We start from the raw sequence: 26,532 nt of genomic DNA on the forward strand, positions 1-26,532 counted from the left end.
TGACCGGTAACTTACGGTGATGTGGTCTATCTGGATTAGGCGCTGGTTCGTTGATGAGTCAAGTGATTTCCACTGTTCCGGAAATTGGTACTGCAAAGGAAGTCTGTAATCGGCGCACATGGGAAGCAGGATCTTTTTGTTTTCGCGCATCTCGTGTCCAATCCAAGACTATCACCCAACGGTTAGTCGGTCCAACTCAACATTCATGTCACCAGCAACCAAAGGAGGCCTGAGCTTGTAGGGCACTCGACACCATACCTACCTCGTCATATCTAGGTGCAGGGGGCTCCGCATCAGCAGAAGTGCAAAGCCGGAACCTGAAAGAGAGCGCGGCACAGTTAGTTCAATTACAGTAACTGCGCCTTGTATTTTGATATCAGACACACAGTATATATCAACGTGGAGGGACTCAAACGGATGAGCAGCAGCCATTTGTTGTCCTGTTTGCTTCAGTATGCGATCATTAAGGGAAGCTAAGAAGGTCGGTTTTCGGAGTTTGAAAGCTGAAGCTGAGTGTGTTGCACGACGAACAAAGCGGTGAGACCCAGAGCTGGGACCTGCAGAGAGGGCATTCAATTTGGGGTGGGGTGGGGTAGGGTAGAAAAGGGAATACGCGAAAGTGTAAGAAGAGAAACGTCAGTAGTAGCATGTTTTCGTTTACTCACCCAGTTGTGTGCAGAACTTAAGGCGACCAGGCTAGTGACACCACGCGATCTCCCATGTAGCATGATATAATTTTTCAAAGTAGGTGGTGGAGCCGTGATATACAGTCTGACGACCATACTGCAGAAGATCTGGAACAAAAACAGAATACCGGCCGAATCGGGCCTACGTCACAGAGATCATTCGCTCAGCCGTGTGCTGAGTGGGCGCGATCTGTTTGGTGTATCTGTTTGGAATGAGTTGACCATTCTGAGGGAAAACGGGAAAATATTTACGTTCATGAAGGTTTTTTTTAATCGAACAGAAATTTCTGACTAGGGTGGTGTGACGACTTAACACGGAAACTCCTTGACACAAACCACTTTTTACACCAAATCACCAGACAGATCCGTTGGACTCCACAGCATAAACACGTACTGTTTATGGGGTATTTTTGGCGCATTCTATGTATTTAGTGCAGAGACGTTTCGTGGCGTTATAATCTACTCCATTTCATAAAAGCACCTCTGTCCCAAAGATTCATTGACAGTTTAAGTGACATGATATTTAGAAAAGGGTTAAATAAATAAAACCCAATCAAGAGCTAAACAAGGTCTTTATTGTGAGTGGGTCAAACGACAGAAAATTTAACTTTCGACCTAATGGAAGGAGATACACGGCAGGTCCAAAAATCATCCAGAATTGTCTGGTTCGCATAGTTTTTTTTAAATCTGCGGAATGGTTGACTGAAATGAAAAACAAGCCTAGTCACAAGTGGAACGGAAATAGGAGTGACTGGTTAATTTTCCCTGCAATTGTAGATAAGAATATGACGACTTTAAATGTCAACTGTTTGCTTTTGTCGATTTCGTTAGCATATGGCGCCAATTACCATGGAGGTATTCCTTCTTTCAAAGACGAAAGTTTAAAGATGACCTTAGCTGTTGTTTTAAAAAGATGACAAAGTGATTATGAAGGTAGCGGACTCAGCCTGCAACTTCTCTGAAAGTTCCCCTCACAGATACGTCAAAAGGCAAACCATCCCTTATCTTGAAAAACAGAAGTAAACAAAGGCACGCTTCAAACACTAACCTCCAACTGCTGACCGTCTGAAAAAATTGTTCTTTAAGAGCAGCATCGATTCGGTGCAAAAAGAATGACCAATGGCGGTGCGCTTGATCGGATTTATTGTTTCCGTACATAAAAGCGTACACAAACGTACATAAACGAATGCATCAAAATGATTCCTGTGTCAAATTATCCAGTAAGTTCTGAAGTTTCTTTTTCAGCACATCCAGACCGGAGAACACAATATTTTTCGGCTGTAGCGAACCACAGGATTCCACATTGAAGAAAAAGCGATTAGGCTATAAAAACGGAGGGTATGTGTGTAAAAGAAAACCGCGACCATGTGAGCCAACAAATATAAACCAAAAATCTGTGTATTAGGTGCTGGTTTATAATTTTAAAAGCATATTACGAAAGAGGGCTTTCATTTTAAACTTATTACCGTTGTTAACTGAAAAAAACGAAAAGTTCTGGGTAACTGCTGTGGGGCTCCGACTGATTTGAGAGCTATCCGACTGCAGTTACCAAAGTAAGTGGCTACGTGAAAAATGTCAAAGCATCCTAGGAAATTCTCTCCCTTGCTTTATTCACTGTGCATAGCCATCAAACGTTGAGGCACATGTGGTGCCAGGAAAATGGATCATGCCCTCGAATATCAAGTCGATTAACATACGGTCGAGATTAATCCTTCCGACAGCATGCTGAGTCATGGCTTTGCGCACTACGAGGACGTTCATGACGAGTAAATAAAGAACAAATCATAGTGAAGAGGAGAAGGGAAGACACCTATTGAAAAGTGCATTTTCCAGACGTGGGATAGGCACGTCCCTCGGGAAGTCGGGTTGGAAACGAAAAGGATTGAGCTCACATATATATTAATCGATCAACTATGGTATGCTGCTCAGTATGCATTCTGTGGATAAAGCTAGTTGCAGTCAGAGAAGAAGAGACAAAGTGGGCAACACAAAATTGCGCCGCAGGCCTGAATATGTTTCAAATATTGGCCTGTTAGAAGATCGTTCTAATTAGGATAACAACTAACACCATTACGCAACATCATTCTTCACGTATCAAAAACGCGACGACCCCTCACTAGGGATTGCTCACAAGACCTGGTCAAAATGGGCTCTCCTAATTCAGGTCCTTGTACGGGGAGAGCAATCAAGGCCCTAGTTTCATGTTGCAACTAAATGGTCATCGCGCCAAGAGTTTAGATTTTCAGGAAATCCATCACTCCTGTTTACATTTTACAGGATTCACTCCGTTTAAGCGCGTTTGCAATCTTTATCAGAATTAGGAATTAAAATTGATGCAATTTGGGGTGAGAACGACCAGTTATTTCGCGAAAGCTTACTAATTAGAACAGAGAACAAGCGGTATCATCAATCGTATTGGAATCAGTCTGTTGTTCCTCTGTTTTATAACATCATCTTCCGCTAGAAGTGTTTGATTTGCCAACCTCAGATTTCTCCAGTGGTTACCAGGATTCCACATACGGTATGGTGCTAAACATTAATCTCTTAAAATACTAAATTTGGCACACCGGTCTACTGTCGGTCAAATGCTGAGGGAAGGAGACCTGGTAAACGAGCGCACACATTCGGGTCAAGCCTAAAATCAGATGAGGGTATGCAGCTCGATAGTTTGTCTAGTCTGCTCGTTATGCGGTGGAATTTCAGTCTGACCGGCAGTTTACATACTAGATTTTCGTCTTTAATAGTTTGCCGTTGGATAATCTTTCCAACGGTTATATTTTATGTGCCATGAAAGCAGTTCCTAGTAAATTGGTGTAGGTAAGCCGCCTTACTCATCCTATTGATGGGTCACCCGACTGTACATTTCTACCCTAATACACCCGTTATTTATGGGATCACCACGCGAGAAAATAAGATGCTATGTGATTCCTGTTCTATGATATGCATGTATTCATACGAATGATGCTAACAAGTTTCAAATGGCTCTTGTCGTTAACGAAGCTAAGTGGCTGCAAAAGTCGTATCTGTCAAACTGCACATGGAACCGTGAATTGGGTTGAGTCTCATCAGCATCGTCAGCCGTAAACCGAATGGGTATCCAAGCTGCTATATCATTTGTGATCCGCTTTATTCGTGAGTTACCCGCTTTAGTGGAAAATCGCTTTGTGAATTCGAAGGATTTGGAATTTTGGTGCGTTACATGCATTTCGTATCAGAAGGCACAGTAGGTAGTGAGGTGCGGATTAAAATTAAGAAACAAATAAATGGGACTGAAAATAGCATACGTCGTATCTTATCAAATACGTTTCTCGCGCTTCCTGGTACATCACAAATCTTCCCGACGGTAGTTCTTTTCCAGATATTTTGTCCGTACAAAAGCTTGTTTTCATTCTGGACTGCTTACATATATATGGTAATAACCAAGGATAAGACCGGTTACTACTTGTGAGTGATCGAAAGTAGTTTCTTTGAAGCCAACAAAAATTGTAGGCAGTGAACTATGCTAATGTGATGAGAGAGATGCGCGAAGCGAAATGTATTGACCCACTGGATTATCGCAAAGATAAAACTCCACCAAAGCTACCCGTTTACACTCAACACTGTTACTCAAAACTGGTTTTGTAATGACGCGATATAGTTTCGCCTCGTCAGAAACCATTGTTCAAGATTGGATCAATTACTATAGATATCCGTGCCTAATATAATCCAATACAAAGTTATGTACCTAGTTAGTGTTAAGCAAATTTGTCGTTATGGCCGACTGAATTTCGTACCACCTAGCTAAGTTCCAAAAGGAAACACAAAAATGTAGTTTAGTAACAAGCAGGATAACTGGACACGTTGGGATCTCACTGAACACCGAGCTACTGCGCTTTGTTCCACCTCACCTTCAAGCGTCATTACTCTTTGGAATGGAGCCCAAATGTGACATGTTCCAACGAATGTTGCTGTGCGCGTATTCTGATATAATTAACCTCCTGCCTGAGTTAGGTCTCGTCAAAAAGGGCTTGTCACGGCAATACTGTGTTAGTACTACTTGTGAAAGCCAAGTAAAAATGCGGATTAATGCCATAGGACGTTTTCCCTGTGATATTCCTTTCTCGGGAATGAATCAATCGGTTCTGGGGGGACGGGTGTTTCCGCAAGAGAAATCACAGTGTGAAACTTCCGTACCTATCAAACTGTCACTTCGAAGACTGTTTCCTGAGGAGAGTAACGCTCGGTTGCTATTAACAACTATTGTGGAGATTTCGTCCTGTAAGTGAAGCCAATCTATGCTGAAAAGCCGAGAAGCAAAGTGCTTCCTCAGACTACCAATAACAACTATTGTTTTTTGTCGACAGGCGCATCAATGGGTGATCCAAGCTACCGGTTTAATTATCATGAAAGGTTCGAAACTCTCGGGGTGCGACTCGACGAATAGGCATTTCAGTTGCGCTACACTACCTAAAGACACTTCCAGAGCGTAGTTCGGCGACGCAAAGGGTAAAATTAGTGTTATCGTACTACGAATATGCTGGCTTAGGAAAGTATGAAATTAACCGATGGCATAGGCCTAATGCAGCGAAACAAAATACACTCCATAATGACTAACTTTGCCATGTGGATCATACGGAGCTTGATGCTCATCTTCCGGCAGGGTGCTGTATTCGGACCGAGGCCATTCTTCCGGTTTCTGCAGGAAAGTGTGTCGTAAAGCGTTGTCTGGATCATATTCAAAACCAACGCCAGCTGTCGGATTCCATTTAGCATGTTCCTTGCCAAACCCCTTCTTGGCAATCGCACGCAGCTTAAGACGCTGACCTTTGCGCATTTTGACGATTAAAATGGATTCCTTGGTGAAATTGCGAACAAGAGAGAATTAATACATAAGTTCATCAAACATCCCTTGGACTCTGCTTTAACCACTGCAAGCAACGACAGAAGGGACACAAACAGACGTCTAAAGGAGATAATGGCCATAGAATAAAACCAGTAGTAGTAAGTGTCCAAATAAAAAGCAAACTTATGTTGATGTTAAAGGGAAACTCAACTGAATCTCCCACCGAGGATGCCGCTTTTTACGAAATTATCACTTATTTTGCTTTGTTCCTCAAAATTTTGCTTTTCCAATCTTTTGTTGAAGAAAAACGAATAGAGCGTTGTTTGTACGGATGGATATAGTCTCTTTACAAGGAAATTTTTCAAGAGCTTTTTCGGAGCTTTTTAAGAGCTGCTCTATCAGAATCACATCCATCGGCAGAAACATGTATTACGAATCCGTGCGTTTCGGATAGTTCGTCTGAAACTATGGAAAAGCAGTCGGGAATGTGAAAAAAATAGAGATCATCTGATCATTCACTGCCATGGTTGAACCGAAATTTCGTTGTCCATTAGTGCTTCTTATCTTCCTATTGTCTAGGACTCGTATTTCACTGATTTTTAACGAAATTGGATTAGTTCGTATTGATTAGTCTTTCTTGTTTAATCCCATTGGAGTTTACTCAGGTTTCGGGTAAAAGATAAATCGGGTTTTTCTTGTGGGTTATCGAACAGTTGCAGTCTTTGATTGCAAGTACATCCACTCCAAACTGTAGTAGCCTAGTACCCTAGGGTAGATGGAAAAATGCTACGATAAAACTGTTCTTTGTCCTTCAGACTATATTTAACGAAAAAATCCTCGGGAGCAAGCCTAGTCATCCTGCACAGAGCTGACCAAATATGATTTAACAAACTGGGAAAAATATCTTACTCCTGATGAGGCTGCGCACAGCAGGTACCTTTGGAGCGGCACCGGGCCTTTTGATTTTAAAAATATTTTGACCGTATTGAATAATGCACCAGCAGTCACGGTCAACCGTTGGGCGGTCGGAGTGTGCGGATTTTACGGTCGAACTTTTCTAACCCGTCCTTCCTCAAGTTAAAGCAGCATCGCTGCGTCCATCAATATGGACATACTGGTCGCCTGAGGGAAACACCTCACTGCCTTCATACTCCTATTGAAGAAGACAGTACGACTGTACTTCCAGATTGACTAGTAGCACAATTACTCGTAGTACGGGAACTCGCTGTTCTTGGTCTGACTGCTCCAAATTCGCTTTCCTGGCATGTTTGCACCTTGTGGAACTGAGTTCCGGGCAGTATAGCCTGCAGGATCATTGAAACACAAAGCCCAACCACAACGAAAAAGTGACACCTTTCGGTCGGAGCAGGATGATTTCGTTGTGTCTGACTACTGTAAGAACTAAAGTTGATCAACTGACTAGCACTACGGCCATATCAGCGATGAACCGCGTTGGATTCCATTTTACACAATATGAGATTTCTAGCAAATTTGTTTACGGATAGCGAGGTCCCAATTTGTGAACACGGACTTTGGAAACTTCGGGAAGGAATGTTGTCTCCAGCACCAAACCAGTAGTATTTACTACAATCAGTTTAGTGACAAAGTTGAGTAGTATAAGTCTTCTGTCTCGAATTAATTCGAGTCATTGTCACCGGCATTCTTCTGCCTGTCGTCCTTCGTGATTGTTGATACAAAGGCGCTTCTGGCAGCTGCTTCGCAACCTGAGTGTCGGTTGTCTTTTCTCTGTTCTTGTCCAGGTGTTCTATCAAAATGTTCAGAGGCAACGCACTCAATCTCTGGGTTGGTTGTAAATAAGCTTCATTTAACTGATCTGCATAACGAACCCACGTTTCGGAACCCATGCGAACACCATAGATGACATTCCCGATTCGCCGAATGATTTTGCCTTGACACCAGGATGCGCGATTACTACGACAGTCCTTTACTAAGACTATGTACGATGTCAAAATGTCACCATTTTGCACCATGCTTGCGATTATAGTAGGACTGAATTTTCTGACTTCATAATGACACCTCCTTTGAAGGCTTCAGAAGATCAAGAGTGCTTCGAGGAATGCAGTAGAGCAGTGTCTCTGCAGGCGATTTGCCCTCCGGTGTGGACAGATTTGGAGTCAGGCGGCACATTAAGAGGAATTGTTGTAGGATGTTTGCCGTGGTTCCTTCCGCATCCGCCTTAAGCAAAGCTCTTTTGAAAGTATCCGCGAGTCGTTGTGCTATGCCGCTTGATTGTGGGTGATATGGGGGCATTCTAACGTGTTCAATCCCACTGGCAAGACAGAAGTCCGCGAACTGGGACGACGTGTCCCGTTGTCAGATACGAGCATTTCAGGATAGCCGAAACGACTAAAGACCTCCTGCGACTTGTTAATGGTTTCTGTCGTCGTTGTTGTCTACATGGGGAAAAAATCTCTGGCCAATTGCTGTAAGCGTCCATGATAATGAGAAAAATTTGACCGTTTAAGGGAACTGCATAGTCCACATGTATCCTTGACTATGCATTTTGTGGTGCCGACGAAGAATGGAGTTCACATTTTCTAGAGGACTTTGAAGTCAACGCACATTGGTGGCAAGATTTGACGAGCGTTTCGACTTGACTGTCAATATGTCGATAAACATAGCTTCGGATCAATCATTTCATCCGATTGATCCCAGGATTTCCTTTACGAAACTTGCAAAACAAGCCTTTGCAGCTCCTCTGGTACGACATACGTTCTGCGAACAAGAAGCAATCATCAACAACGGAAAGGGACGATCGTCTGTGATAAAACCGAAGCAAGTCTGTGATTTTAATGTTTTGCGGTCACTTGGAGAGGTGATACTCCTTTACTTGACTCAGCAGCGGATCCTGTATGGTTGTCTTGCGTATCACTGTGATTGGAGTACCTTTGATGGCTTCCATTAGTATACATCGTATTTCCGGTTCAGCTGAGATGTGAACTATAACTAATTCTTCCGAGTCCGGTATATTTTCTAGAGGTCTTGATAATGCATCCGCCTGACCGATCTTGTCACCAGATCTAAACTTGATCCTAAAGTTGTAACCGAGTAACATTGTAGCCCATCTTTGAAGTGGATTAGCAGAATAAATAGGGATGCCTTCCTTGGTTCCGAACACGGTTAATAATGGTTTGTGGTCAGTAATTAAAGTGAATTTGCGGCCACAAAGCAGCTTGTGGAACGTTTTCACAGCAAAAACAATCGCCAGGGCTTCTTTTTCGATCTGACTGTAACTTCGTTCTGCAGCTGTCAAAGATAGAGCGGCATGGGCTATGGCTTTTTCCGAGCCATCTTCAAACGTATGTGAAATGACTGCTCCCACGCCGTGGCTGGATTCATTGGTCACAAGTGATATCACGGAAGGGGTCATAATGTGTCAAAAGTAGGTCGGGAGTAAGCATAGCCTTGATTTCTGAAAACCGTCCCAATCTCATTAAGTGTCTGAGTAGCAGACGGTTCAGTGGACCACGCATATCATGCATTGCTGGCACAAACGCACTATAATGACTGATGAGTCCCAGGAATGACCTCAATGTAGGTAAATCCTTGGGTGGAGGCAGTACTTTGATGGCATCTATATTTTCCGGGTCCGGGCTTTGGCCATGACGATCGATTAGCAAGCCCAGATATTTGATGGAATCCATGAAAAATTGACACTTTCCACTTCTGAGGTCGAGTCCACAGTCATGGATTCGGTCCAGTACTTGACCGAGACGTTTATGGAGATTTTCTGGGTCAGAGTCGATGATGGCAATATCGTCCGATTAAGCAACAGCGAATGATAGTCCTTGTAGCATGGTGTCCATTAGCTGCTGGAATATTGCCGGTGCGGACTCAACACTGAATGGTAGTCGGTTGGATTGGAAAAGTTCACGATGTGTATTGATTGTGAGTGGGTGCTTACCCTCGTCTGACAATTCAGCCTGCAAATAAACATCAGATAGATCCAATTTGGCGAAACATTTCCAACCGTTCAGCTTGGAAAACAATTCATCTGGAAACGGCAGTGGATATTAATGATCCTTTAGTGTCGCGTTGAGACTAGTTGAAAAGTCTGCACATATCCTAACTTTGTCATCAGGCTTTCTGACTACCACAATCGGTGCTGACGATTCTAAATGATAGGCTGAATGACTCTCTCGTTTCGCAGTCTCTGTAGCTCTTGATCAACTACAGGCAAGACAGCATATGGAACAGGCTTCTTTGGGCGGGACACAGGTTTTGTATTCTGACGTAGAAACAGAACGGCCTTCGTCTTTGAGCACTTTCCGAGGGTATCGTTGAAAACAGCCGAATAAGTTTACAAAAGGTGTTCTGTCCATATTGAGGTTTGAGAGACATCCGATTTTACAAGGTTGCATACAGTGTTCGAGGGAATTTCCATCAGCTTCAGTCTGTCGACCCAGTCCAGGTCAACCAGGTCCATACGTAGTACATTGGTCAGGTAACATTCCAGTGAAAAGAATATTGTTGCACAGCTCAGAACAAGAAGCGTTCAGAGCAACACGATTTCTGGGGTCGAAAGGAAGTCACCCATTATTTTCCAGGTAACTTTTGAAATGATTGTGATGTCGGGGGCGGTATCGAGTTGCAGACACACTGGTGTTATTTAGGACAGCTGACACAAATTTCCTCTGACGTTTCCTATCCGGGTTGATAGTGGCTAGTATTGGTTTGGTGTGTGGCTTTGGAGGACGCACTGTTCGTTTGAATGATTTGTTACATGTTGAGAGAAGGTTGTGCGGTGACACTCTTCTTTGTGTCGTTTTATGTGACACTTCTGACACTGATGCTTCTTGAAGTGGCATAAACGGACGACGTGTCATTCATTGCACTGCCAGCGGGGCGTAGGTGGCCTACTAATATGCACCGATCGCTTTCTTCGCACCTGGCTTCGAAATGGTGCGCACATGGCTGGACTGAGATAGATTATTGCGTTCTATCATGGCTGTATCGTACTTCAGATTAAGCAAACGTTGGGACTCTGTGGAAACCATCTAGAGGTTCATAGATGGATTCTGTTCAATCGTGCTTGGCAATCGAATACGGATATCGACATCTCGTGGTGACTGTAGCTCACATATAAAGATGAGACATTTAAATCGATCCCCTGCCATTTCCCTGAGTTTGGATCTTTCACAATGACGGTTCACTACGCTTGCATACGTAAGATAGTCATCACTGTCCGATTTAACTGGCTTCAAGCAGTTTTAGCGAACGTTCAGTAAAGAAGACGGTTCGCAAAAACATCATTCAAAAGTTGTACAGATTCATCGAAGGAAAAGTCTTTCGGGGATTTGGGGAGAATAAAAGTATCAAATTTGTCATGCTCGCTCATCCCGAGCTTCCGGAGTGACAATCGTGATCTCCAAGCATAATCCAAATCCGCAAAATCCGTCCGAAAAATGTCTTCGTATCTTCGGAACCATGATTCGAAGGTGGAGTTGGATTCTGCTTCGTAATGAAACTGAACTATGCTGTTCGCAACAATGTCAACAGAGAATTTCCTCGCTTCAGTTTGGGGTGGGCCTCGAATTTCCAAGTTGTGAAGGATTGCCTAACCTCAACTGAGACTCGTCAAATTTTGCCTGCTGCTGTTTCAAAATCAAAATCAGTGTGAAAATGGCATTGTGGAGTTCGATTTTCAGTTGTTGAGGACCACAGTCCCTTAATGCCTTATCATTACGGTGAACCCCAGTCTGGATAGCCGCTTTATCGCCTGGTGGGCTTGGTCAAACCAGAAAAGTCAATGAACATGCAAGCCAGCTGCTCTATTGATCACTGTCGCGTACAAGCGGTCAAAAGTGATACTAAGACTATGACTCATCTCTCAGGGCGAGTGAAGAACCAATGAGGTTTGTCTCAACGAAAAAGTTATTCCATTGGCAGTTATTTATTCCCGCCACGTTCGGAGATAGTTCTCCTGATAAGATCAAACCAATGCTGTCAAGTAGAATGCATTCTAGTACAGCGAATACACTGACGAAGGAGTAGTACACTGGGGCCCACCATTAGCTGCTCGAAGGTTCCAACCCAGTGAATGTTGAGAAGCGGTTAACTGTACCGAAAGCGTGCCGGAAATACTATAGGGAATACTATACTATGTGAAAACCCAAGCAGAGTTACACCACGGAGAGGAAGCTTGGGAAGAACGTGCGCCGTAATATAATTAAAGGATCGAAGTTATAGTAAATATTAGACATTGGTTTCGTGCACAAGATGTAGCAGGAGGAGTGAAGAGTCATGAAAACTAGTGCATCCCGAGAGAAAGCAGCTTTGAGATTCCACGAAAATGAACGGAATCTCGGAAACTAACTTTGAGCCTCGACGTGCAACCTATTTGGCTGTTTCCAATGTTCGCAAATGAACAATCGTTGCATTTATTCTCCGGGGGGAAAAATCGTTTAGCTGCAGAGCCCACTTGGCGCTCAACTGCCATGCCAGCAGAAGGAAGCACCAGGGCTTGGATATTACCAGGTTGCCCAAACCTAGATGGGGTAAGCCGAGAGGCAGAGGTTGGGTTCGAACCACGGACCATCCGGTCAGTAAATTCGCGCTCTAATAACTGAACCATCTCGCCTCCACTAAGCCATGGCTCCCTGGTGATACCGATGCCGCCTTCTGCCATTTATATGATTTTTAATATTATCTTCATTAACTCGCTAACATACACAAAAAGACTGTAACTTAACGTGGTATGACGGTCTGTATACCTCGGCGACTGATTAAGCTATACTGGTGGGTGTCCGCGGGACACTCGCAGTCTTTCATACCAGGTCGGTTAATGGTTAGAGGTCCAACCAACACAGCCCAGTGGTCCTCCAGGTTAAAGGTGGGGACACGTATAGCAAATTGGTCGGTAAAACCTGAAATACCCTAGCATTTCCTGGTCAGGCTTTTAAGTCAAAGCCTTTGGCTGAGGGTCGGATCACTTGCACCATACAGAACACCAGATAAGCGCGAACAGGCTACCGCTGATGCCCTCTTCTTTCACTATCACATACTTTTTCTCCCCCTTGTCCCAATCCCATTAATTACTCTTTACTTGGAGTCTCAGCAGTTGGGACTGATGACTCCATACTTCCTGCATCGGCTCTGTAAGCAACATTTGCGCGCCATCAAGCACCAACATCCTTGGACATCTCAAAATCACTCTTCAAGCCTCGACGTCCAGTCGACCTAGCTGCTTTCAATATCCGCTCTCTGGATCAAGAATATTAACAAGCTGCTCCGCATCTCACAGTGGACCCGCTTGACATTGATATGTGCTCTGTATCAGAAACAATAATTCAAGATGCAATCACAATGGTTGAGCCAACCGCCCCATCACACACCACTCACTTCCGGCTGCGCATCTCTGGCGACCCAGAGGCTGTTGCGGTAGGATATGAAGGGGTTAGTATCGTCCTAACTGACTGGGTGTCGAATTTCTCTAAGAACCGGCAGCTGGCCTCACATTCTATTCATGGTAAAGCCGTTGGAAGATGCTTCTCAGGGCGAGCTTCCCGACAAAGATGATGCGTGGAAATCCCCTCTCTTGGTCCAGAAACTTGGAACCCTCAATCATGATCGATTCACGAACTTGATTCTCCCTGAACATACAAAGGGTTTAAACTTTGCACAGTGGAACAACTCCGTGAAATTTCCGGCAAGCAGCATTCGCTTTTTGGTGTTCGATATAGCTGTCTCAAATTGGCCAAGCACGATGCCGACGATGACGTCACTTTTGCCGGTGTCGTCAATCGTGAATGTGAAAAGTTTCAATTAGTCACTTACAAGAGATCATTTCAAGTGTCTAATTTTCGTTGCTCATCTTCAGTCTCCCCAGGAATAAGATATTCGCCCCCAATTGCTTTGCAAGCTTGAGCACGAAAGTATTCACCACCGAATGCCAAAGTTTGCGTAATCGTGATGCCGCAACGGTACAGTAGACGTCACGACCTACTAATCCCAGTGGTATCATAGCATTGAAACGAACCACTGTTACAGATGAGAAAAACCGCCAACATCGTTTTGGTCCTATGGTGAGTGGCATTATGCACGTTTCTGACCATTCAAGAGGCACCAGTGTCAGGCTTGTCACCGGTGGGGATACAAAGAAGGTAACCAAAAACCAAAAGAGGTTCAACGGTCCAATCAGCAACACAGCCAAAAAGCAGCCGTACAAGAAACGTCCGCAGTCCAGATCTGTGTTTGCAACGTTCCAAGTTGAATTTGAGTTCTGAAGGAAATACCTTGCAGTTTTCATCAACAAAATTCCCATTCGTCTGCATCTCGACGAAGCTTCAACTATTACGTTCATCTCACATTCCAGTTGGGAGTTGATAAGAAAACCTGTCATTCACAAAACATCGGGCTCAAAGTGCATCTGGCAGTGCCCTACTACTGACTGGCGAGTTACCCTGTGGTGTATCCTTCAACAATTTGCATTTCTCAAGAACTTATATCGCTGACTGTCCTGACATCCTTGAACTTGATTGGACTGAGAAACTTGATCTAATCAATGTGCCCTTATCATCGGTGTGCAGTGCTCCGAAATTTTTACTCTCCTGACATTGCAGAGCACTTTAACAACAGACTCAAGACAAAATTCGACGGTGTCTTCAAAGGTGGCCTTGGATGCTGTACGAAAATCAGGGCAAGCATCAAACTCTGACCCGATTCCAGACCAATTGACCGAAGCGTCCCGTACCATTTCCTGTTCTCGCAACCGTGGAAAATGAACTTGTTCGTCTTCAGCAATCCGGAATTATCCAGCCAGTAAACTATTCATCATGGGCAGCTCCCATTGTTGTCAAAAAGCTAATTACAAGGTGCGCATATGTGCTAATGATTCCACTGTATTCAGCATCGTGTTAGAATCCCACCAATCGCCGTAGTCGATGCCAGAAGATCTGTTCACCAAGCTTAATGGTGGCAAATGTTTCGCAAAGCTGGATCTCACTGACGCTTACCGTCAAACAGAAGTTTCCGACGACTCCAAAGAACTTTTGACGGTTAATACACACCGCGATTTGTTTTAATTTAACCGTTTGCCGTTTGAGGTAAAATCTGCACCAGCGATATTTCAACAAACATGGATACCATGCTAAACGGTTTATATGGAGTTGCTGTCTATTTGGTTCATATCATTCTCGCAGGCTCTAGTTAAGAACTTTTGCACCGCTTGTATTCTTTACTCGAACGAATTAACAACAATTGTCAACGTGCACAAAAATGTGCATTTTTCTCACATCCATCAAATATCTTGGGTTTATTCTTGACGAAAACGGCCGTCACCCAGATCCAGAAAATATTTTCGCCATACAACAAATGCCAGCACCAATGGATTTAGCGATCTCGCGCTCCTTCCTCGGTTTGATAAGGCATTAAAGTTCATTTTTGCCAGACACGCATCAGCTCGGATCTGCTACTCCCACATTACAATCCAGCACTGGACACTATTGTTGTTTCGGACGCGTCCCACTATGGTATTGGAGCTGTCATGTCTAACGTTTTCCCCGATGAAAACGAAAAATCAGCTAGATCCCTAACAATTACCAAGCGCAATTATGACCAGACCGAAAAATAAACTTTCGCGACCATCTTTGCCCTTAAGACGTCATTTCACGCTCAGCACTGACCATAAGCCGCTTCTCGCCGTTTTTCGATCGAAGAAGGGCGTCCCTGTTTACACATCGACCGTTGGCGACGCTGGGCTGCAATGCTCTTGGACTACGATTTCAATAATTATCAGTCCACTGATGCCATTGGCCAAGCTGAGACATCATCAAGACTCAAGGATTCTCACTGTAAACAACCTGAGGGTGCTGTTGTTGCCGCAATAACAGTGGAGCCAGCAGTTAACGCGATGCTTGCTACTACACTCCATGCAATTCCAGTTTTTTCTGCGATGGTTGGCGACGTCACTGCACATGATCGATTAGTTCAAAGGGTACTCCATTTCCACCGCACACACTGGCCTCCAGTGTGTTCCGATAAGCAAATTTAACCGTTCTACCAACATCGACCCTCACTTTCTGAGGTTGATAGTTGCGTACTCTTCGCAGAACGGATGATTGTGCCTCCGAATGACAGAGCGACGTCTTTTAAGCCATTTCACTTTGGACATCCCTGTATTAGCCGCATGAAGGCGTCATCCGTCCAAAACCACATTCGCCAACCGTTATAAACACATATATGAAAGCTCAGTTCACCCGGCGTCACGGTGCTATAACATATTTATACCTGGCCAGTCTGTGCTAACGAAAGACTATCGTGGTGGCGCGGAAAAGTGGACGCGGCACAATTGTGCGGCGTGCCGGAAGAGTTGTCTATGAGGTAAATGTAGGCTCTTCTATCTGGGTCCGTCATCCCAACCAGCTACGCTCTTTCTGTCTTCCAGCGACAGTTACACTCGATTCTGTTTTTCCACTGGAGATGCTTCTCGACACGTTTGAATTATCTCAAAAGCCTGGGTCTCCTGAGCCGATGAATGAATCAGTAGTTTCCAAAAGTTGCGCACCTAGAAGATAAACTGATCGAATACGAAGGTCCGTCATGCCCATGCAATTCAACCATCAGTAGCAGTTCTACGAAGACCGCCTCCAAACGAACAAATCTGTCTTACTAATAATTTGCCTTGTATACTGAAACCTTGTTTCTACATTTCAGTCTGTCACTGATATCCTCATGGACTGTTAGCTCCTTTCATATTCCGGTTCAGTTGAATTCCATATCACGGAACAATCCACTTATTTGCAGTAAAGCTTCCTCAAAGTTGTTTGTGTTCCCCATTCCGGTGAACTGACGAGTCTGACTGATACATCAGCGGACAGGACGTGACAGAACTTTCGAGAGGAGGTTCAAAAAATATGAGGGCATGTTTCAAACCGACTTTTCTCGGTTTGACGATGCATGGAAAGTCCTAGTGTTACTGCGGAAGCTGGAGATCGATTCAAACTCCCTCAAGATCTTGATTTCACAGATACCGTCAAGAACAGACTGACCATAACATCATAACATCTTTCGGCATGCGCCAAGCAACTTCAAAGTGCAAAGTAAAGCCTCAGAACGTACAGTCTCTGAACATACTCGTCACCATTCTAGGAGAATCACAGGAAGTTGTGGAGAAACTTGCATACCTCGGTAGTTGTATTAGCTCTGACGTATGATGAATTCAGTGCAAAATCTCAAAGGCTCGAATCACGTTTGTTAATTTGCGTCACTTGTGGCGCCAAAAAGGTACATGTGATCAGAAAACAGGTATTTGGTTACGCAGGAGGTACTTCAATCGCGAAAAACATACAGAACCATCAACTGCGGTGGCTCGGTCATGTGCTATGCATGCCGAAACACCGTCTACCGAGACAAGTGTTGTTCTCTGTGGCTCTTTTAGAGTGGTGCAAACAGCGAGGTGGATAACGTGTGACTTGACAGAAGGGCAGGAAAGAGATTACGAAGAGTTTGGGCGTTGATTATGTTGTATGCCTTCCATGATGGGGACAACATTAAGCCGCCTGCATTGGCTCGACACATTGCAAGAAATGTCGGCTGATCGGTGTCACTGTCAGATTCTTTCTAAATTGTCCGATTGAGCGCCTGGAGTTGTAGGCACCTCATGAGCGGGCAGTTTATCAATGTCTTTTTTTCGTGACTGCTTACACCGCAAACGATGTAGCTCTGACACCATGAAAGACAAGTTCTATGACGCCCCGAATGTCCTGTTGCGGCGAGCTAAAAGCTCAGATATCGTGACGGTTGCCGGAGATCTGAATGAACAAGTGGACGGGCCTAGCGCATCTGAGAAACAAATAGGTGGCCGACATGAATTGGACTCAGCACATACGCATAATGAACGATTGCTTAAGCTGTGTGCCAACCGCAACTGTTATTATGCAGTACTAACTTCCGAAATAACCCAAGTCGTCTGGCCACAGGCTGTCCTCCAACGGCGTGCTGGCTATGAACTCAAATTGACCACTCTCTCCATTCCTATCTAATTTCGTGATTGGCGAGATAATGTGACGGACGGTGGAAGGTCTCCAAAACCACGGTGTTCAAATATCCTCTGACGAAAACCTTGTGGACTGGGAATATGCAAACAACATCATTCTCGTTCTCGGCCGGACCATAGAGCAACAGCTTGCGTACCTCAGCAACCGACTGAGCTATACTGGATGATGCGGTATCCACAGAGCCTAACATGCTAAAATGTTGCTCTTGTGCGCACCCTTGATTCTTCTTCGATAGAAGTTTCGCTGTATTTCGGAAACTCAAATACAGTAACTGGGCTTACGGTACCTTCGGTGTCCAGTCACCGTCGACTGCGAGCTTTGGGTGATAATTCATGTGACTGAAATCATCCCGTCCTTGCGTATGTACTTTGCACCTTTCCCGGTCTAAAGACTTCACCTTGTCGTGGTCGGGCTTCTGTGTTTCAATGATTCTGCGGTCTATACTGCCCGAAACTCAGTTCCACAAGGTGCAACCATGCCAGGAAAGCGAATTTGGAGCAGTCAGACCAAGAACAGCGAGTTCCCGTACTACGAGTAATTGTGCTACTAGTCAATCTGGAAGTACAGTCGTACTGTCTTCTTCAATAGGAGTATGAAGGCAGTGAGGTGTTTCCCTCAGGCGACCAGTATGTCCATATTGATGGACGCAGCGATGCTGCTTTAACTTGAGGAAGGACGGGTTAGAAAAGTTCGACCGTAAAATCCGCACACTCCGACCGCCCAACGGTTGACCGTGACTGCTGGTGCATTATTCAATACGGTCAAAATATTTTTAAAATCAAAAGGCCCGGTGCCGCTCCAAAGGTACCTGCTGTGCGCAGCCTCATCAAAAACGAAACGATAATGCCTTATACCCTGCGTCCTCGGCACCCCAAAGCCACGTGGGTCAGACTATTGAGTTATTGGCTCTTCCAAGAAACTCCTAAGAACCGCTACCTCAGGGGTCACACGTTTGGGTCAGATAATAGAATCAGAGTCTCCGAACGAAACCCAACATCCTCTCACTGCCTTATGGATCAGACTTTTGAGTCGAAGTCTCAGTTGGGGTACCTCAACCGAACCCACTTCTTCGGCCTGGACAACCAGGAAGTATTATTTGCTCTTGCAGTCTCCTCTTACATTTTCTTACACTCGCTCCCCACGCATCGTACAATGCAGTTCGATCAACCCATCTGCCAATCCCGTATCTATTATTCCGTGAAAAATCCGCCCAGAAAAATAAACCAAAATAATCACCTAATAAACTCAAAAGATCTCACCCAAGTTGCAGTCTTTCAATGTCCCCAGGCTGTCTCAAATTAGGTGACGAGCATCTCTTGCTGAAACTTTGATTGCCCTATCTTTGATTTATTTTGTGTCTCTGAAACATCCATACAAGCTCCCACTTCCCTCATGCGCCTCAAGCCGACTGGAACGATCTCAGCTGTTCCACACTTCACCCTTCGACTATCTGGCGATCTTGACGCAATGGCTCGTGTTTCCTTCGGTGTGGGAGTTGCACTCAGCCCCAAGAGTGAAAGCGTCTTACTGGACTGGATCCCACTACACAGTCGTCTTTGCGCTGTGTGGTTGTCTGGCTCAGTTGGGATCAATGCAGGTCGATGCGGTAAATGGTGTTTATTCGTCGTATCAGCGTACGCCCCGACAGTTCTGAGATTGAGAGGGATCGGTTTTATCAAAAGTTGTTGCGACTGCTTCGGTCAGCAAGAAACCAAGACGTACTGATCTTGGCGAGAGATACGAATGCCCAAGTTGGGCAACTAAGTCCGGAAGAAAAACAATGCGGTGGTGGATACGGTTCCGATGCTCACCGAACGGATAATGGGGAGCGACTGCTTCAGTTGTGTGCAGATCGTTGTCTGTTCCTAGGAGTACGAACTTCAACACACGCTCACATCAAGTTACTTGGAGGCCATTAACTACAAGTCCGTCAGGGATTCAACTAAATAGAACTTCATTTAACTATTGTCGTTCCCTCTCTGACAGGCAAATAGACACCGATCATGCCATTTTGTGGGCCGGGTTGTCACTTCGCTTTACGTCAGCATTACGCGTGACAAAGGAAGGCAGCTGTGCTCATCAATTTCGACAGGTTTCACGAGCTAATAGTATCCAGCTGATCCGGTAAGAAAGCAACTGGAAGCCCATAGTGAAGCAGATCACCAAGACTGCATGGAGGCTGAATGAAAACCGGTTAAAGAAACAATGCTCCTAGCTTTCATAAATGTCCGTCCAGGCCATCTGAATCAACTACATAAACACTGGATATCATCGAGACCAGCCGATCTCATCGCTACCAGAAAAGCCATACCAGCAAGTAGCGACTATGATGGCGCAGCAGATCCCTTGTTGATCGTCGACAACTTTGGCCGTGTCTGGCGATCAAAAATGTTCCTCCCAAATTTCTCTGCCGTATAAGGGCACTGTATGCGAACTCCTGTGAGTGCGTGCGAGTATACGGGAAGCTCTCTTCTGAGTTCACCACATCCAGTGGTACAATACAATGCTGTCATCTTTCCCCTTCCCTCTTCAACTTTGTTATTGATATGCTGCTTGAAATTTCTCTGCCTACCTCCGGAACCTCGGGAGTTGAAATGCCCCGGGACGTTCCCTCACGGACATTGAGTACGCGGACGATATTACTCTCCTTGTTTTAGATCCTTCCCGAATGCAAACTTTTTTAAGTAACCTAAATAGCTCTGCCGCACGGTTTGGTTTCACACCTGCACAGTATAAAGTGCTGCTACAAGGCCACACCTCATGCGTGCAAGTGAGCCAATCGATCGACGTGGTAGATAAGTTTGTTTACCTGGGCAGCCCTATAAGTCCCGGTGGACTGGCTGGAGATGAGATTATTTCTCGAATCGGAAAAACTAGGGCAGCTTTCGTGAACATCCGACACCTATGGCGCGGATGTGACGTCAGTTTGTCTGTCAAGAGCAGAGTTCACACCGCATTGGTGCGATCCATACTGCTTTGTGGTGAACAGTCTGACAACCATACTGCAGAAGATTTGGAACGAAAACAGAATACCAGCCGAGTGGTGCTCCCCAACGATCATCCCAGTTTTCAAAAACGGAGCAAGAACGTCATGCGAAAACCATCGTGGTGTCAGCCTTGTATCCGTCGTGTCTAAGGTGCTCTTTAGTATTATTTTGTGCAGATCGATGAATTATCGGGAGTGACAGCTTCGTGGGAATCAAGCTGTGTTTTGCCCTGGTTGAGGATGCATCGACTCTATCCTTACATTGAGACAAATTCTTGAACAGCACCGTTCTTTTCGACGTCCCACGCCGATCGGTTTTCTGGATTTGAAAGCTGTTTTTGAGTCTGTTGATCGTCGACAACTTTGGCCGTGTCTGGCGATCAAAAATGTTCCTCCCAAATTTCTCTGCCGTATAAGGGCACTGTATGCGAACTCCTGTGAGTGCGTGCGAGTATACGGGAAGCTCTCTTCTGAGTTCACCACATCCAGTGGTACAATACAATGCTGTCATCTTTCCCCTTCCCTCTTCAACTTTGTTATTGATATGCTGCTTGAAATTTCTCTGCCTACCTCCGGAACCTCGGGAGTTGAAATGCCCCGGGACGTTCCCTCACGGACATTGAGTACGCGGACGATATTACTCTCCTTGTTTTAGATCCTTCCCGAATGCAAACTTTTTTAAGTAACCTAAATAGCTCTGCCGCACGGTTTGGTTTCACACCTGCACAGTATAAAGTGCTGCTACAAGGCCACACCTCATGCGTGCAAGTGAGCCAATCGATCGACGTGGTAGATAAGTTTGTTTACCTGGGCAGCCCTATAAGTCCCGGTGGACTGGCTGGAGATGAGATTATTTCTCGAATAGGAAAAACTATGGCAGCTTCTGCGAAAATCCGACACCTATGGCGCCGACGTGACATCAGTTTGTCTGTCAAGGGCAGAGTTCACACCACATTGGTGCGATCCACATTGCTATGTGGATCAGAAGCGTGACACTACGCGCAGAGGACATACGTAAGATGTCAGCGTTTGACAATCGGTGTCTCCGAAGCATTGGTCAGGTCTGGTAGGATCATCGCATTAGTAATTGTGAGGTACGCCAAATGGTCTTAAGAAGAAGAAAATCTCCCGTGCTAGGTGAATTACTCACGCTTCATAGGTTACACTGGTTGGGTCATGTACCCCGCATGCCAGAAGATCGTCTGCCTCACAGAACTCTCTTTTCGTTCAGCCCTATGCTGAGTGAAAGCGACCGATAGGTGGACGGTGTATGACCTGGCAATGAAGTACGAAATCACTAACCAGTAAATTAAGTCGGGTGGGCATCTGTCGCCTCCCTGGATGGGGACCCCGGGACTCAAGTCACCAGTAGTTATTGACATTGGCAGAAATGGCCCAATCGCGCAGTCAGTGGCGCTCGTGCATCAAGGCTATCGCATTCAATGCGTAGCTATCCAGTTCCCGAACTAACCATACGCGCCATCACCTCAAAGTCTTCGCCCTATATCCCGCACTCTCCTACATCTCGTTAATCGAAACTGTAGCAGCTGGAACCAATGTGCCTATGGTACACGGTCTATAGCCGATAAACTGAACTGAATTGAAATTGACGATCTTTCGGCCAAATGTTGAAACGTTCGATCATCAGCATCAATGTCAGCACTTCATTTTCGATTTGCGTGTCGTTCTGTTGAGTATTCGATATACTGCGAATCGTATGGTTTATTGGCCTGCCTTCTTGAAATAGGATTGTTCTCAAACCGGATTGGCTACAGTTGCACTAAATGGGTATTTCCTACTGTGACCGTAGGGAGCTTGGCTCATCTGCTCGAATGCGCTTTGCCATTCGATAAGCCGGGTTTTTTTTACACAATAGTGCCACCTGATGGTGTGGTTGATTGATTATTGATAACATCGGTTGCAAAGAAACTGTGCCTTTTAGGCATTAGACAAGCCCAATTTAGTGTGCTGTAAACAGACAGGTGGCCAACCCTTGACTTGGCAGAGGAGTATGAAGGAGATCACGAAACGCTTGGGTGCTGCCGGTGCTACTCGCCTTCCAGGATGGGGACCGCGTGATCCTCACTATGCCTGGTTGGAGACACTACAAGATATGGCTGCCAACCGATGTCAGTGTCGTTCTTGTTGTTATTTTCTATCCAGATCGCCTGAGTGAGTGTCTGGAGTTATAGGCACGTCGGAATGATTGTGGTAAGCTAGCACTCAATCCCTTCCCCGTCCACCTTTATTGTTTTCTTTACAATAAGGCTTTCAAATAAATCATGGTTGTACGGCAGTGAAGTATCGGCGTTGAACACTGATGTCATGCTGTCCATGACGATGATGATGATGACCCGTCCTATTACCAACAGGTCCAGCAAAACCGATTGCCTATGTCGTGGCTGCTAAAGCAATAAACAACTCGTAAAGACGTCATGCGATAACGCTGGCTGTTTGAAATGTTAACGCCTGAGTGAAAAGACCCCATTCGACTAGTCAAAAGATGACACACGGCGAACCTATCCAACACAAAGGTTTTGGTCAGATCATGTGCAAAGTGTCATTTGAGCAAAAGGAGGTAATATGATCGATAATCAGCGAAATATACTCATTTGCAAAAAAAATTTGGTTTTACGGGAGACTCATCTGGAACCCAGCTGAATCACTCGTCAATGAGTTGCACATAATCGATAATCGCTCAGCTGTAACACCTTTTCGGAGCCTAGCTACCACGTCACCCGAAGGAAGAATGAGAGCTGGGATACTGCCAAGTTGCCCAAACCTAGACAGGGGAAGTCGATTGTTGTATCGTGCGGTGGCCGAGCTATTGGTTACGCCTGCACTAAGCACGCCAGACTGCGCGATAGGGTGAAGACAGAAAACTGGGGGGCACGGCTGTATTGCCAGGACAAAACGTAGAGCGTCTGCGTAAATATATAGGATGACTACTTGGCCAAATATGGCCGTTCAATTGTTCGCTTCGTACAGCCGGTGGTGGGGGTCCGGTCGTGAACATTCTCAGGCCCACTACGCTGGTCGTGTGTTTCTAAGCCGTTTGGTGAGAGCCGCCAACTCATCTACTTTCCGGGCGTGTCGCACCGATGATGGCCTTGGGGATGCGTCACTCTCTGCACATGTACTTTTTCTTCTGTCTGGGCGCGCCCTGACATCGAGAGGCAGAGATCGGATTCAAACCACGACCTTCCGGTCAGTAAATTCGCGCTCTAACCACTGAGCCATCTCGCCCCAGTAAAAGAAAGCCTATTGCGAGACCGCTGAACAACCCATGGACGCATCTCAAAACTGTCTTCAGAAATGAGAGTGGCCGAACTAATCTGAAATGACAAACCGCTGAGTCTCAATTCGCCTTGAGGGTACCAGCAGTAAACTCCCATGGGCTCGCTTGAGTTCACTCGGTACAACCAACCAAGTTATTCATACCTAGGTTTTAGCACCGCAGCAAACAAATCTGCCGGTACAGTCCAAGGTTTGCAGACATATAGCGGAAGAACATAAGATCAGTAGATATCCCCGTCATCTGAACGCCCCAGCTACTAGTGAAGGATATGGACCAGCAGATATAATTCATCTCGATGAAACTGGCTTATTTTTTCGCGAAGAGCCTACAGGCACTTTTGTGCAATCTGCCAAAACACGAAACGACCAAAAGAGTAGGACTCTATGTTGCATCACTGTCAGGGAACGGCTATCGCCTACAAGGCTTTACAATAAGTTGAATACATCTAACATGTATATACACTATGAAGTCAGTGAGAATTCTGAAACGCCAAAGATTTTACTCTAGAAACGGCTTCGAGAGCTCAGTGACAAGATGGGCGAAAAAGAGAAGAGTTCTAACGATATCGGAAAACTGTACCACACGCCCGTTTCGTCTGTTTATAAACCCATCTTCATGCAAAATAATCTAGTATGTACAGGTGGACTAGTGTGGACAGCTTTTGTTACAAAAGTCCCTTTCTAAAAATCAGCCCAAACCCGAAGTCTTTCTACACATTTTTTCCTCACCCATGCTTTCTTCACATGCTTCAGTTACTGGACGTCAACATATGGATCCATCTGTCTAGTGTGACAATACACATGTTTCGGTGATTGTGACTCCGGTAAACTAAACTCTATAGATCTACCGTGACTAGTGTGAGCACTAACTCCAAGACTTCTGACACAATCACATTTGATGAGCCTAGTACTTGAAGAGAACGGTAATTAAAACGTTTTCGGTGCAACATAAGCTTCTTTCTATATGATCTTTGAAACTCTGGAGGTGAAACGAAAACGATGAATACGTCAAGTAGGTGAGTCGGTTATAGCGTAGCACACTGCGATGTGGCTAACTTTCACGGCCCGAAAATGTTATACAGTAACACTGGAACATGCTTCCATGTAAAAAACTGACTACCGAAGGAAACGAAGGAACAGACGCTTTCTTTAAGATAAGAGAATAAGTATATCCTTTATCCTAAGTGTGAGGCCTTTTTGCGCGACTTCAGACGGTTGATAAGGCTATTTCTCCCACACGTGATAAGGTGAATTCTCACTTGGGGCGAAATATTTTCAAAGTTGAGGGAACTTCAATCTGACTACGAAGCAACCAACTCACCTGGCCCACATACGCTGCATCGTCTGGATCCCTCGAAGGCACAGGTTGGACGTCCCGATTACTGCTCAACAGATCGGCACCGGTGACATGACGGGGAGCATCTGTAGTACAGCAAACATCTAGCGTGAGCTCAACGGAGCATTGTTCACAAAACTCGCGACAAGGGCATTCGCGAAAGTAGGCCATTTTATCCACCACGCTATCGGAAGTCAAGGGGATGAGACCGACGCGCTGGGCAATAAATTCATCGTTTAGCATTGTGTTATTTTCTTCTATTTGCACCCAATCGATTGCCAGTGTAGGAACCTCCGCAATACACACGCGACGAATCGCATTGGCTACGCTCAAGTCTGTTTCTTCAATAATGAACTTGCAATTCTCATTGTTATAACTTGTCAACGTGACGATTGGCTGGTTAGCATACGGCATTTCTGAATAGAAAAAGTTAACGATAGTCAACATTACCGTTTCTTCAGAAAGGACTTGCCACATCAACAGAAAGCACCGTTATCTCAAAATTTCGCATTATATAAAGAAACGGAGTTAAAACAGCTTCCCGACCAACCAAAACGTAAAAAACACCCGTGATAAGGCAAAAAAGATAGAAATGAAAATGTTAGTGAACACGTTTCCAAAGGTTATAAAATGCAAAGAATAGGAAGCGAAAATACAGCAATGCCTAGATTAGTATCGGTATCGGTATGTACAGTGGTTTCGGTCCCCATTACATATGGTAGAAGGCTTCCTAGAATTGAAGGGGGACTGGTTACGGAAAAGAATAAAATTAGTAGGTGAATAAATGAGAACAGGCACATAACCGATACTTGTTGCGTGACACTGCCGTACAGGTGGGTACCTTAAGCCGTTGGAGCTGCTGGTCTCCAAAACGTCTTAAGCTATTGGAACTCAAGGTGATTGTCATCCGTTCGGTACCTGCCATGCCAGCTGCTGGTCTCCAAAACGTCTTAAGCTATTGGAACTCAAGGTGATTGTCATCCGTTCGGTACCCAGCTGCCATGCCATCCGAAGAGAGCGCGAAGGCCGGGACACTGCCGAGTTGCCCAAGCCTAGATAGCAGAAGTCGATATGCAGAGGTCTTGTTCGAACCATGGGCCCTCTGGTCAATAAATTAGCGTTCTAATTACCGTTGACCATGCTCTCTACTCCGGAGGTTAGGCTTCAATGTCTGACTGGATACATGTATACAGTCGTTTCTGCGCTGTCCATCTATCCACTTCCAAAAAGACTAACAACGGTTAAAATCCTTTGGGCATGGTTTCTGCCAACGCACCAAGGAAGTCGTGGTTTTTCTGTTGAACAACAATGTCAACTTATACGGGTCGGAAATCTCATCATAATCACCATCATCATCATCATCATCATCAAGGACAGCAACATCAGTG

General features: G+C 45.1%; 1 protein-coding gene across 1 annotated transcript in view; it reads right to left on the bottom strand.

The window, feature by feature from the left end:
- Positions 1–1,804: 1,804 nt before the first annotated feature.
- Positions 1,805–26,532, bottom strand: part of T265_05699 (hypothetical protein) — a gene marked incomplete at both ends in the record, with an annotated part of 29,923 nt that continues 5,195 nt past the window's right edge. The window contains 3 exons of the mRNA XM_009170768.1: positions 1,805–2,009; positions 5,281–5,520; positions 25,130–25,560. Coding sequence (XP_009169032.1) covers positions 1,878–2,009; positions 5,281–5,520; positions 25,130–25,560 — 803 coding nt within the window. The remainder of the gene's footprint in view (positions 2,010–5,280; positions 5,521–25,129; positions 25,561–26,532) is intronic.

This window comes from Opisthorchis viverrini, assembly GCF_000715545.1.
Source record: "Opisthorchis viverrini unplaced genomic scaffold opera_v5_108, whole genome shotgun sequence".
Lineage (NCBI taxonomy): Eukaryota > Metazoa > Platyhelminthes > Trematoda > Opisthorchiida > Opisthorchiidae > Opisthorchis > Opisthorchis viverrini.